Genomic DNA, 11,632 nt, shown 5'->3' with positions numbered 1-11,632 from the left:
TTCATCTCTGTTGATGCCTTAATTTTTTTAAAAAAAAAATTTGACAAAGTGAAACTTTAGTTGGTTGAAAAAAATAGATTTCCTAATCATAAAAGCATGCACTTCCCATCCCCTGTTTCCACAACCTATGGGCCAATTAATTTTCTCATTTTCTCATTTTATTTATGAAGTAATGAAAATTATTTGACGTCATATATTAATTTGAATGTTAAGGTTCGGTTCATTTACGAAATGGATAAAGAATGGATTCATTTGCCTTCAGGACTTCTACCCGAGTATGAAGAAGGGGTTCAAAAATTTCTTGCACAAGCCAAGGACTACGCCAAAACACGTGACGTAATATTATGTCCTTGCATACGTTGTAAAAATAAGAAGTATATGACATTTGACAAAGTGTATGAGCACTTAATATTCAAGGGGTTCGATCCTTCTTACACGATTTGGTTCTTCCATGGTGAAACTGATACCTCACACTTTGAAGGTGAAGGTAGTTTAGGAGGAGTTCAAGAAGCGGATGATGAAAGTAGAGAGGCATTTCACTTATATAGGGATGCATTTGTCTCAGATGAAGAGGTTGGACACACTAGGTCTGACGCAAGAGATTATGAGTTTACTGATTTATTAGAAGATGCAGAAACTCCTCTCTTCCCTGGATGTACGACTTATTCAAAGTTGTCAGCATCTGTCACATTATACAATTACAAGTCTACCAATGGTCACACTGACAGTAGTTTCAATGAGCTCCTTAAGATCTTAAGTGACATGCTTCCAGAAAAAACCACACTTCCACAAAGTGTTTACTCGATGAAAAAGTTGTTGAAACCATTTGATTTAGGATATGAGAAGATTCATGCTTGCCCAAACGATTGTTGTCTATTTAGAAAGGAGCTCAAAGAATTAGACTCATGTCCAAAGTGTGGTTACTCAAGATGGAAGGTGGACAAAGTTACCTTAAAAGTTCGTAAAGAAGTTCCTGAAAAGGTGCTAAGGTATTTTCCTGTGATACCAAGATTTAAAAGGATGTTTAAATAAGAAGAAATGGCCGAAGATTTGATTTGGCACTCTAACCACAAAAGTCAAGATCATATGATGCGTCATCCAGTTGATTTAGTAGCTTGGGATACAATAAATCACAAGTGGCCTGCTTTTGCATCAGATCCTAGAAATCTTCGTCTTGGTCTTGCAACAGATGGATTCAACCCTTTTGGTGACCTTAGTTCTAGATATAGTTGTTGGCCGGTTATCTTGGTCAATTACAATCTTCCTCCATTGAAGTGCATGTCGAAAGAAAATCTTATGTTAACTTTACTAATACCAGGTCCAAAGCAACCAGGAAATGATATAGATGTGTACTTGGAACCTCTTGTGGAAGATTTGAAGGAGTTGTGGGACATAGGTGTGGAGGCATTTGATGCATTTAACAAGTCAATGTTCAATATGAAGGCTATCTTGATGTGGACAATCAATGATTTTCCAGCTTATGGAAACCTAGCTGGATATGTCACAAAAGGAAAATTCGGTTGCCCAATATGTGGTGAAGACGTTTGTTCTATGTGGCTTAAGTACAGTAGAAAATTTTCATACTTAGGCCATCGAAGATTTCTTGCTCCTGATCATCCATTTCGTGAGAAAAAGAAGTGGTTTAATGGAAAAAAAGAGAGAAAAGGAAAACCGAGGGCTTTGACTGGTTTAGAAATTCTCAATGCGGTAAAAGTCATTGAAAATGACTGGGGGAAAAAAAAAGAGTCAGAATATCAATAATGTAAAGAGAAAGAGAAAGACGCATGATAGTTCAAAAAATGTACAAAAATCAGATCAAATGTGGAAGAAGAAGTCAATTTTTTTCAGTTTGCCATACTGGAGTGTGAGTTATTTCGCACTATATTCGTCAAGTTTTATAAATTTGTTTTTTTGTTCATAAATTTTTATGAATCATGAACTAATACTATGAAATGTGTTAATTGTTATGTGCAGGGACTGCTGCTACGTCATAACTTAGATGTGATGCATGTTGAAAAGAATGTCTGCGAAAATATCATAGGCACATTGTTAAACGTGAAGAAAAAATCCAAAGATGGTGTGAATGCTCGCAAAGATTTGATGCACTTAAACATTAGAAAAGAATTACATCCTCAAGAGAAAGGGGAAAATATGTATCACTTGCCTGCTGCACCTTACACATTGTCTAAAAAAGAGATGAATGTATTTTGCTCTAGATTGAAGAAAATAAAGTTACCCGATGGCTATAGCTCAAATATTGGTAACTGTGTTTCTTTAGAAGAGCATAAACTTATTGGGCTGAAATCTCATGATTGTCATGTTCTAATGCAACAACTGCTATCAATAGCATTGAGAAGTCTTTTACCTAAAGGTCCACGTAGTGCTCTATTTCTATTGTGTGCATTTTACAATGAATTATGTCAAAGAGTGTTAGACAGGAACCGTTTAGAACAACTCGAGGAGAATATTGCTGAAACTCTATGCATGTTGGAAAGGTACTTTCCACCCGCTTTCTTCACTATCTCGGTTCATTTGACAATTCATTTAGCAAGAGAGGCTCGCTTGTGTGGGCCTGTCCAATTCCGTTGGATGTATCCATTTGAAAGGTAATAGATATTAATTTATTTTTAGACCAATATTATGTTATACAAATAATTTAAATTTGCTAAAAACACTAGTTTCATGTGAAATTTGTTTTTTTCTTTAGATTTATGAAAACACTTAAAGAGTATGTGAAGAACCGAGCAAGGCCAGAGGGTTGCATAGCTGAGTGTTACCTTGCAGAAGAACGAATGCGGTTTTGTAGTGCCTATATAAAAAAGCGGCTGGTATTGGTATCCGTTCTAATCGGAATCAGGATTTGGACAATGGATTAGTGGAAGGTCGCCCAATTTCTCAAGGAAAAGAAAAAATTTTAGAAGACCATGTGTTGCAAGCTGCACATCAATATGTGTTGTTCAATACTGCTGAAGTTGAGCCTTACTTACAGTGAGTATAGTTAATTACATATCATATTAGCCTTTGTGTATTACATAATTCATATATTCTAATAATGACCCTTTAATGATTTTAAATAGGATGCACATTGAGGAGCTGAAACAAACAAATCGTCGTTTCTTAATTAATGAAACATTGTTACAGAAGAGACATATGGAAACATTTGCTCAATGGTTATCAAAACATGTTTTTGATAACTCATCAGACATAATTCAATGGCTAGCACATGGTCCAAGAAAACATGTATCTTATATGGGTTATATTATAAATGGATATCGATTCCACACAATTGATGTTGAAAGGTCGACACAAGATAGTGGTGTTTCAATTGAAGCAGATACTGTTTGTCAGTCTAGTGCGAATGATTATTCACATACCGTTGGAAGAGTATTATACTATGGAGTTATACGAGATATTGTTTTACTAGACTACTATTCTTTCAAAGTTCCTGTTTTTGGTGTGATTGGGCAAATCATGAAACTGGAATCAAAATGGAAGATGGTTTTACACTGATCAACTTACACCAAGGTCTAAGAACTTTTGAAGGCGATCCTTTCATTTTAGCATCACAAGCAAAACAAGTATTCTATCCTAGAGACAATGACGAATCAAACTGGTATGTGTTGCTGAAAGCGCCGCCTCAAGGTATGCATAACATGAATTTGCTTGAAGAGGAAGCCTATACATCATTCACACCTCTTGATGTGTCCACACTTGAGATTAACATCACTGAGAAAGAACCGTATGCGAGAAATGAGTGTGAGGGAATTGACGTGACTGATCCGTGATTGAAATTTTCGGTTGTAGAGTTTGTAGTTAATTTAAAAGGTTCCATTACACTTTATTTACTGTTGCAATATATTTGTCTGTTTTCTTTTTATTTTCAGCGAATTATCATGTTATATTACATGTTTGACTATCTCTTCATATACAACATTAAAAAATGAGCAGATTGGGCCAAAAACGCAGCAAGGTATCTGTAGGTGAAGTTCAGGTGATATTTTATTATTTTGTAGATTTTGGTTTATTTTAATTTTAATGATGTCTCAATTTTATATGATAATATCTCTTTGTGCTATTTTGTAGGAAAATATAGCAAATAAGCTATCGAGAGTGGACTCCAACACTCCACCTAATTCATCAGAATATTTGCGTGATAAAGACCTAGTTGATGACGCCAAAACTAATAAGAAAAAAGGACGAGGTCCATCAAAGTTTATTTTGGGTAGTGGCCAACAACAGCCCAAAGATCTGGAACGTAATGAGTTTGGACAGGCAGTTGGAGATAATTCGGTCAAGTACGCCTCTTTTCTAGGTTGCATGGTAAAAGAATTTGTGCCATACACATTAGATCGATGGAAAGACTTAGACGAGGAAATGAAGAATAAGATGTGGTGTTGTCTTCAGGTAATACTTATCACTGTTTTTTTATTCCTATTTTATTACAAAATGTAAAAATATTTTTATGCTTCTTAATGTGTAGTTGAACTATAAAGTTGAGGAATGGGAGAAACATTCAATCTTTCAAAAGTTAGGTAAATTGTGGCGTGATAGAAAGTCCAAACTCCAAATAAGTATACGAGAAGTTGATGATGGTCGAGTGGCTGGACGAGATCTTTGTCTTTTGAAGCCCGAATTTTTGGATGAAAACCAATGGGACTTGTTTGTAAAGAAGACACGATCATCACCATTTCAAGTAAGTATCAATTCATTCTTATGGATTTTTGACTGTTTGATACATGCATATAATTGTTATGCTTTTCGGGCTTAAATTTAATAATTCCAAGAAGTAACGAATCACACAATAGATAATGTTCTTCTTACTGCATCACTTGAGATTCTTGGTGAAACTTAAAATATTCTAACACATAACACCACTAGATTAATTGGTTGACTGGTGTAAAAGTTAACCTTTAATCCTTTATAGTTATTTTTCTCAACTGTCGCACTTATTTTTTCTGTATCATCTTAATTTTTCATTTTTCATTTTTCATTTTTCATTTATACCCATTATGTGACAATAATGCATTGGATCAATTCTTTAATTTTTAGCAATCATATGACTAATCAATTATATATGAATATGTTATATGTTTTTTATTTTCAGGAAAAGAGTGAAAAATTTAAGGCGATGAGAGGAAAGCAAATACACAACCACACAATGACCAGGAGAAGTTATGCCCGTTTGGCTCACATCATGGTAATTGTTATTATTTGAAAAACCTTATGAAAAGTTCTTCTCTAAGTGTTTTTATTTTTAATTGTAATGATACTTTTTTTGAATTATGTTCCTAATGAATTTTTCATATATTTCTATATGCTTCTTACTCAAGGAGAAAACAAGTTCTGCTGATACACCAATTCAACTTTACAGCGTGCGTCGCAGCGTGCCATGCACGCCGCGGATACCTTTCCGCGGCGCATATTGCACGCCGCGGAAACCCACTTTTCTTGTAGTGTTAGAAATATCTGTTATATGCGTTTATATTTTTTTTATGATTGCATGTATACATTATTTATACTGAGAATGTAATTCTCACCAGAGTTATTCGGCTGTTGTCTTGTTTGTATGTGTGCATGGCAACAGGTGAGATAGGATCAGGGTCAAGAAAAGAACGAGGCTGGACTAGATAGCGTGGAGATCCGGGCTCTGAGGCAACTTAGGATCAGCACTGTCATATAGTTGAACCTAGTTGAATTCTTGTAGACAATACAAGATTTGTATGTTTATGTTTAATATGTAATTTGAATTGAATTACATTACGTTTCCGCTTTGTATTTTAAAAAAAAAATTAGACCCTGTTTATTATAATTGTTTGAATTATTCTTAAAGATGATTAAGGAATGAATTAGCGTCAGGATCCCCACAACACGTGGTATCAGAGCATTAGGTTTTAGAACAGTAGGTTCTAGAACTGTAAGTTCCTTAGATTGAGATAGAGGAGAATGAGCGAGGTAGATTGAGTTTTCTTTCCTGCTTTTGATTACTAGCATGTGATTTATTATAATGTTGACTTACATTGTGTATGCTAGCATGATATTATGTTTTACTGCTTCTAAATACATGTTACCTGAATATCTGAGTTGATTTGGTAATGTGTTTGATTTGAAAATGAATCAGAACCAATTCTTGATCAGAAGGTAAGCTGCTCAGAAAGGGACTAAGATTGATGTATCTCATGTGATACTAACCCTTGTGGTAATCAGATATACCTCCAAGAAGAATTTGAGAATTGGGTAGTACTTCGACTGATCAGATGGATGTGTCAGAAAATCTGATGGAAACAAAGTTGAAGAAATTTCAGTCGTTTCAACCGCCGATTCTGAAGGGTAATGAGACGCCAGTGGAGTGTGAGAATTGGTTAGATGATATAGAGATACTGTTTGATTCACTTGATTATCCAAATGAACGGAGAATTAAACTGGTGCCCAATCAGTTACACGAGGTCTCTAGGAGTTGGTGGATTACAACCAAAAGAGTAATAGAACAACGTGGTACGGTGATTACGTGGGAAGTCTTTAAAGCTGAATTTTATCGAAGATTCTTCTCAGGATCGTACCGAGAGGACAAGAGAGCAGAGTTTGAGAATTTGTGTAAGGCCCGAGATTTTATTACTGCAATTTGAGATTAATCTGAAATGATTTATTTATTAATTGAGATGATTATAGAGGAAACGGATCAGACCGGGAGAGCCGAAAGAAGATTTGACATGAGGTGCAAGAAGAGTCCCCGCGCACATGCGCGACATGTATGGGCGCACATGCGCGAGGAAGACAGAACCATGCGCGCACATGCGCGGCTTGAATGCGCGCACATGCGCGGAACGTCCAGAGAGTTCGGCGCACATGCGCGGCGGAAGGCGCTCATCTGCGCGAATAAGTGGATGCACGAGACAGTAGGTCTCGCGCATATGCGCGACAATGGGCGCGCATATGCGCGAGCGGTTGAGACACAAGCGCCGAGATAATAAATCTCGCGCATATGCGCGGGGCTTAGGCACGGATATGGGCGAGTCATGTAGAAGGAAAGTTTGACACTTGGTCTCTATATGCGACGTGTAGGTATATTTATATATAAGAACAAGCCAATCTTCAGAAGAAAGAGGAGGAAGTCGAGAAGCTCCAAGTCCTTTCAGGTGAGAATTTGAGTGTTACGCAAAATCCGTCCGTTTGTTTTTAAATCCAGACACGGTACTGTACTCCTCTCGTCGACAGCGACAACTGGACGTAAGTTTTGTTACGTTTAGACATGATTTGAAATTATGATATTGTCAGAATTGAATATGAATCAGATATAGTGTTTCTGCTACAGTAGACATTATATAAGTGAAGTCAGATTAAAGAATAGACTGTTTATACAATTGTTATGAATTTCGAAAGCTATTGATTGAGATTTGATATCAGAGTTGTGTTGTTACTGATCTTAAGTGTACAGATATTGAGATTATGAGTTGTACTGATGCTGAATATGAATTCTGATATTTTATCTGTGATGTTGAGATTGACGGAGATATCGAAACTGTATTGTTATGCCGTAGAAACATTAGTTGATTTAGAGTGATCAGATTCAGTAATGATTTCGATGATATCGTTGATAAGAATTAGATTGTACCTTGTTCAGTAATGGATCTGATTATATACTGATTTGAGTATTGATCAGAACAGGTTTTGAATCGAATTATATACTGATATTGTATTTATGTGATTGTCATTGCCAGACTGGGTATGGACAGATTGGGATACAAGACTTCGTCTTCGTCAGACCGGGAAGACAAAGGTATAATTCATGTTTTGTTTGGGGAAGACACAACTCAAATGAGATTCAATTTGAGTTTCCCAACAAAATCACATACTAGAATTGTTGTTTATCTTTTTATATGATTATGCTTTGTTTATAGATTTATATTCAAGCATTTGAGATAGGAAAGTCATTTGGTAGATTCGCCAAATTACTAGATGTTCGGTGGTATCGACGCTTCAGATCAGAGTCACTCCGATTGTAGATATTCGATACAGACAGGGCCGAAGTCTAGGAATAAGACGTACAGTCACCCCGATTGGGAGGGTAGGTGACAGACAGTGACGTCTTATTCACACCGGGATCTCTAGAGTTAGAGTTGAGTTGACTCAAGATATGAATTGAATTGAGTTGCATGCTTATTTTATTTTGGTTTCAGAGATTATGGAACCCATTGTTACTGCATGCTTATTTTGATTTGGTTTCATAGACTATGAAACCTATTGTTATTGATTTTATGCATGATAATATGCTTTATGATTTATATTGTGTATATGCATGTCTACCATGTTTTATACTGGGATTTATTCTCACCGGAGTATCCGGCTGTTGTCTTGTTTTGTATGTGTGCATGACAACAGGTGGGGCAGGATCGGGGTCAAGAAGATGATGAGAGAAGATGAGTTAGAGTGGTGATTCCGGACTTTTTGTAGACTTGGTTTAATACTTGAAATTTAGTAGTTGAACCTTAGACTACTTTGAATAAGTGTTGTACATTATTGTACTTTTATACTAATATATATATTAGTTAAATTCCAATACGTTCCACAATTACATTTTAGAAAGAAAAATTTTTAGACCCTGTTTATCTTAATTGATAATTAAATCACAAAGATGATTAAGAAGATGATTAGCGTCCGGGTCCCCACAACAGGTGGTATCAGAGCGATAGATCATTTAGACTGAGATAGAAGAGAATGAGCGGGGTAGATTGAGTTTTCTTTCCTTGCATGTGATTGCTAGCATGAGATTTATTTTAATGTTGATTTACATTATGTATGCTAGCATGATACTATGATTTACTGCTTTGAAATACATGTTTACCTGATTATTCGATTTGAGTTGATATTATGTATTATTGAGTATGAATCAGATCTGATTCATGATCAGCAGTAAGATGATCCGAGAAAGAATGGAACAGGTTTGTAGTATTTGGGTTATTAATAGTTTTGGTAATCAGATATATCTCCTAGAAGAATTCCAGAACGGGGCAGTACTTCGGTTGAACAGATAAATATATCAGAAACTCCGATGGAAGTACAGTTGAAGAAATTTCAGTCGTTTCAACCGCCGATTTTGAGGGGTACTGAGATGTCTGAAGAGTGTCAGAATTGGTTAGATGACATAGAACTATTGTTTGATTTATTTGATTATTTAGATGAACAGAGAATTAAATTGGTGCCCAACCAGTTACGAGAGGCCGCCAGGAGTTGGTGGATTACAATCAAGGGAGTATTAGAACAACGTGGTACTGTGATCACGTGGGAAGTCTTTAAAGCTGAATTCTATCAAAGATTTTTCTCAGTTTCATACCGAGAAGACAAAAGAGCAGAGTTTGAGAATTTGAAACAAGGCCAACTGAATATTGAAGAATATGTTGCTAAATTCTCTACTCTACTGCGTTTTGTTCCTCTGATAGCGGGGAATGATGAAGCTGTAGCTGAGCAGTTCATCAAAGGATTGAATTCAGAGATAGTTGCATTGATAAATATGCAGCGACCTTACCATTTTGCTGATACTTTGAGTAGCGCAAAAAGAGCTGAGGTGAGTCTGATTCGACAACGAGAAAGATTGGATGTGATTCAACTCCCGACACAGCAACTCCCTCTTAGACTTGATAAAGGCAGTACGAGTGGAAAGCAAGATTTGCTGAAAGCTCGAAAGAAACAGCTTAAGAAGTTAGGGAGCGGACTGAGTGGTTCGTCTAGCTCCAGTAGTTTCAGCCCGAGTTATACTGGAGTATATTGCAGAACTTGCGGAGGGAGACATCACACAGAGCAATGCCAGGGAGTGACTGGTAGTTGCCATATTTGTAGACAGCCGGGACACTTTGCTAGAGTTTGTCCTCAGAGAAGTTCCCAAAGATTTTAGGGAGCAAAAGACCGAGGGACAGACACAGGACACACCTGATGATATAGTGGCAGGTACTGTTCTTTTATGATTATATTGCATAGGTATTGATATATACTAATGCATTCCCTACGATTATCTTTGACTGAATTGCATTGAGACATGCTGTATTTGTTGAGTCTGTTTGTACGGTAGTATTGATTCCCTTACTTTTTGGGAAAGAAAGATTGATATCAGAGATTTCTGTGAAATATTGTATACTACAGTAAGATGAGAATGAGGTCGAGTTAGATGATAATGTACTTGTGTTTCTGATTTGACCGCATTATTGATATTAATATGCAGAATAAGTACAGAACTATTGTAGATTCCTTCTAGAAAAATATAAGATTCAGACCAGATAGGGCTGATGAGTAGAAATTCCACGATAAGGATTCTAGATCTAGAATTCCTTTGATATCTGTATTGTCTATGACTCGATTGATACAGAAAGGAGCAGATGGTATCCTTATGTATTCAGTAGATGTACTGAAATCGAGCCTAGCGTTGGCAGATTTGCCAGTGATGTACGAGTTGGCTGATGTTTGCCAGATAAGATTCCAGATTTGTTTTGTATAAGGAAGATAGATTTTAGAATTGAATTGATACCAGGTACTGTTTGTGTTTTAGAATTCAGTACAGAATAATATTGAATGTACAGAATGTCACTGCATGAATTGAAATATCGGTAGAAGAATACTGACCAAGAGTTACATCTGATTTAGTGCTTCTCTTGGAAATATTCAGTTCTGTCTATAGATTGATAAATCTTGTATTCAGAGGTATTCTGATGATTTCATGCTCTTTGTATCTATGATATTTTGATATATTTGCAGCATCTGATTGATTGAATCGAACATCTGAAGATTGTATTGAATACTCTGAGAACTGTGATTATTGTATACAGAAATTATTCAGATAAGAATCTTGCTTGAAACAGATTGTATTCAGAATAAGCGATATCTGAAGTTATATACCGATTGATTTTGACACAGTTGAGATTGTGATCAGTGACTGAGAACGATACCGATATCAGAAAGATCAGAAATTTCAGAAATGTCAGAAATTTATTTTTGTCTGAGTTGGCAGATTATCTTATCCGATTATGTTTTGAACTGCTTGGGAATTGTTAGCTTCTAGATAAGTATTTGATACAGATTGTATGGTTTGGGGGCATATCATCTTTGCAGATAATATAGCAGTTGATCTGAGCAACGTGAAGATGTAATCAATTATTCAAACCGAATCAGAGCTGAATTCGAGAATTCGGCAGTTCAGAGATTTAACCAGAATGTTCAGAACTTAATTTCGATAATCATAGCAGAGCATCGATCAGAGTGACAGATATGTGATTTTTACTGTATGAGAATGATTATTGTATGATGTCAAATGTGTCAGATTTGCACGACAGAATTTGATATCGATAGTCAGAACCGAATACCAGGTAGATAATTTTTTTAATTTATATTATTAACTGATTTGTTTGTACCAAATAGTTCGAATCTGAAATGACAGATAATATCAGAAACACACAATAGTGGATTTAGTTTTCATTTTGGTGATGAGAATGTATGATATTCGAACAGATAGTTTTGACATAGACAGATTAAATCAGTTGTGACAGAATTTGTACTGAAATGTTGGCAGAATTTGTACTGAAATGTCTGAATCGCCAATAAATGAAGATAGAAAGATAGAAATCAGAAGAGTTATTACAGAATTGGTATA

The 11,632-nt window shown here is 35.9% G+C and overlaps 2 protein-coding genes across 2 annotated transcripts; both read left to right on the top strand.

Annotated features, from left to right (window-relative positions):
- Positions 1 to 1,270: 1,270 nt before the first annotated feature.
- LOC142543700 (uncharacterized) lies at positions 1,271 to 3,099 on the top strand. The gene is made up of 3 exons (XM_075651106.1): positions 1,271 to 1,864; positions 1,975 to 2,606; positions 2,708 to 3,099. The coding sequence occupies exons 1-3, from the start codon at positions 1,724 to 1,726 to the stop codon at positions 2,874 to 2,876; spliced, it is 942 nt and encodes a 313-aa protein (XP_075507221.1). The 5' UTR covers positions 1,271 to 1,723; the 3' UTR covers positions 2,877 to 3,099.
- Positions 3,100 to 3,461: 362 nt separating this feature from the next.
- LOC142507812 (uncharacterized) lies at positions 3,462 to 5,215 on the top strand. The gene is made up of 4 exons (XM_075619512.1): positions 3,462 to 3,991; positions 4,084 to 4,404; positions 4,481 to 4,693; positions 5,105 to 5,215. Exons 1-4 carry the CDS (start codon positions 3,941 to 3,943, stop codon positions 5,213 to 5,215), a joined length of 696 nt encoding a protein of 231 aa, XP_075475627.1. The 5' UTR covers positions 3,462 to 3,940.
- The last annotated feature ends 6,417 nt before the right edge of the window (positions 5,216 to 11,632 follow it).

The sequence above is a fragment of the Primulina tabacum genome, chromosome 1 (genome assembly GCF_025594145.1).
Source record: "Primulina tabacum isolate GXHZ01 chromosome 1, ASM2559414v2, whole genome shotgun sequence".
Classification (NCBI taxonomy): Eukaryota; Viridiplantae; Streptophyta; class Magnoliopsida; order Lamiales; family Gesneriaceae; genus Primulina; species Primulina tabacum.
The sequence above is the reverse complement of the archived record's forward strand: the minus strand, read 5'-3'. Positions and strand labels throughout refer to the sequence as shown.

Bases quoted from the DNA above. Each gene is read 5' to 3' on its own strand.
- LOC142543700 (XM_075651106.1), top strand. From the start codon at position 1,724: ATGACTGGGGGAAAAAAAAAGAGTCAGAATATCAATAATGTAAAGAGA. The intron at 1,865-1,974 runs GTGAGTTATTTC...TGTTATGTGCAG, and splicing joins TCAGTTTGCCATACTGGAGT to GGACTGCTGCTACGTCATAA. The intron at 2,607-2,707 runs GTAATAGATATT...TTTTTTCTTTAG, and splicing joins TGGATGTATCCATTTGAAAG to ATTTATGAAAACACTTAAAG.
- LOC142507812 (XM_075619512.1), top strand. From the start codon at position 3,941: ATGAGCAGATTGGGCCAAAAACGCAGCAAGGTATCTGTAGGTGAAGTT. The intron at 3,992-4,083 runs GTGATATTTTAT...GCTATTTTGTAG, and splicing joins TATCTGTAGGTGAAGTTCAG to GAAAATATAGCAAATAAGCT. The intron at 4,694-5,104 runs GTAAGTATCAAT...TTTTATTTTCAG, and splicing joins CACGATCATCACCATTTCAA to GAAAAGAGTGAAAAATTTAA.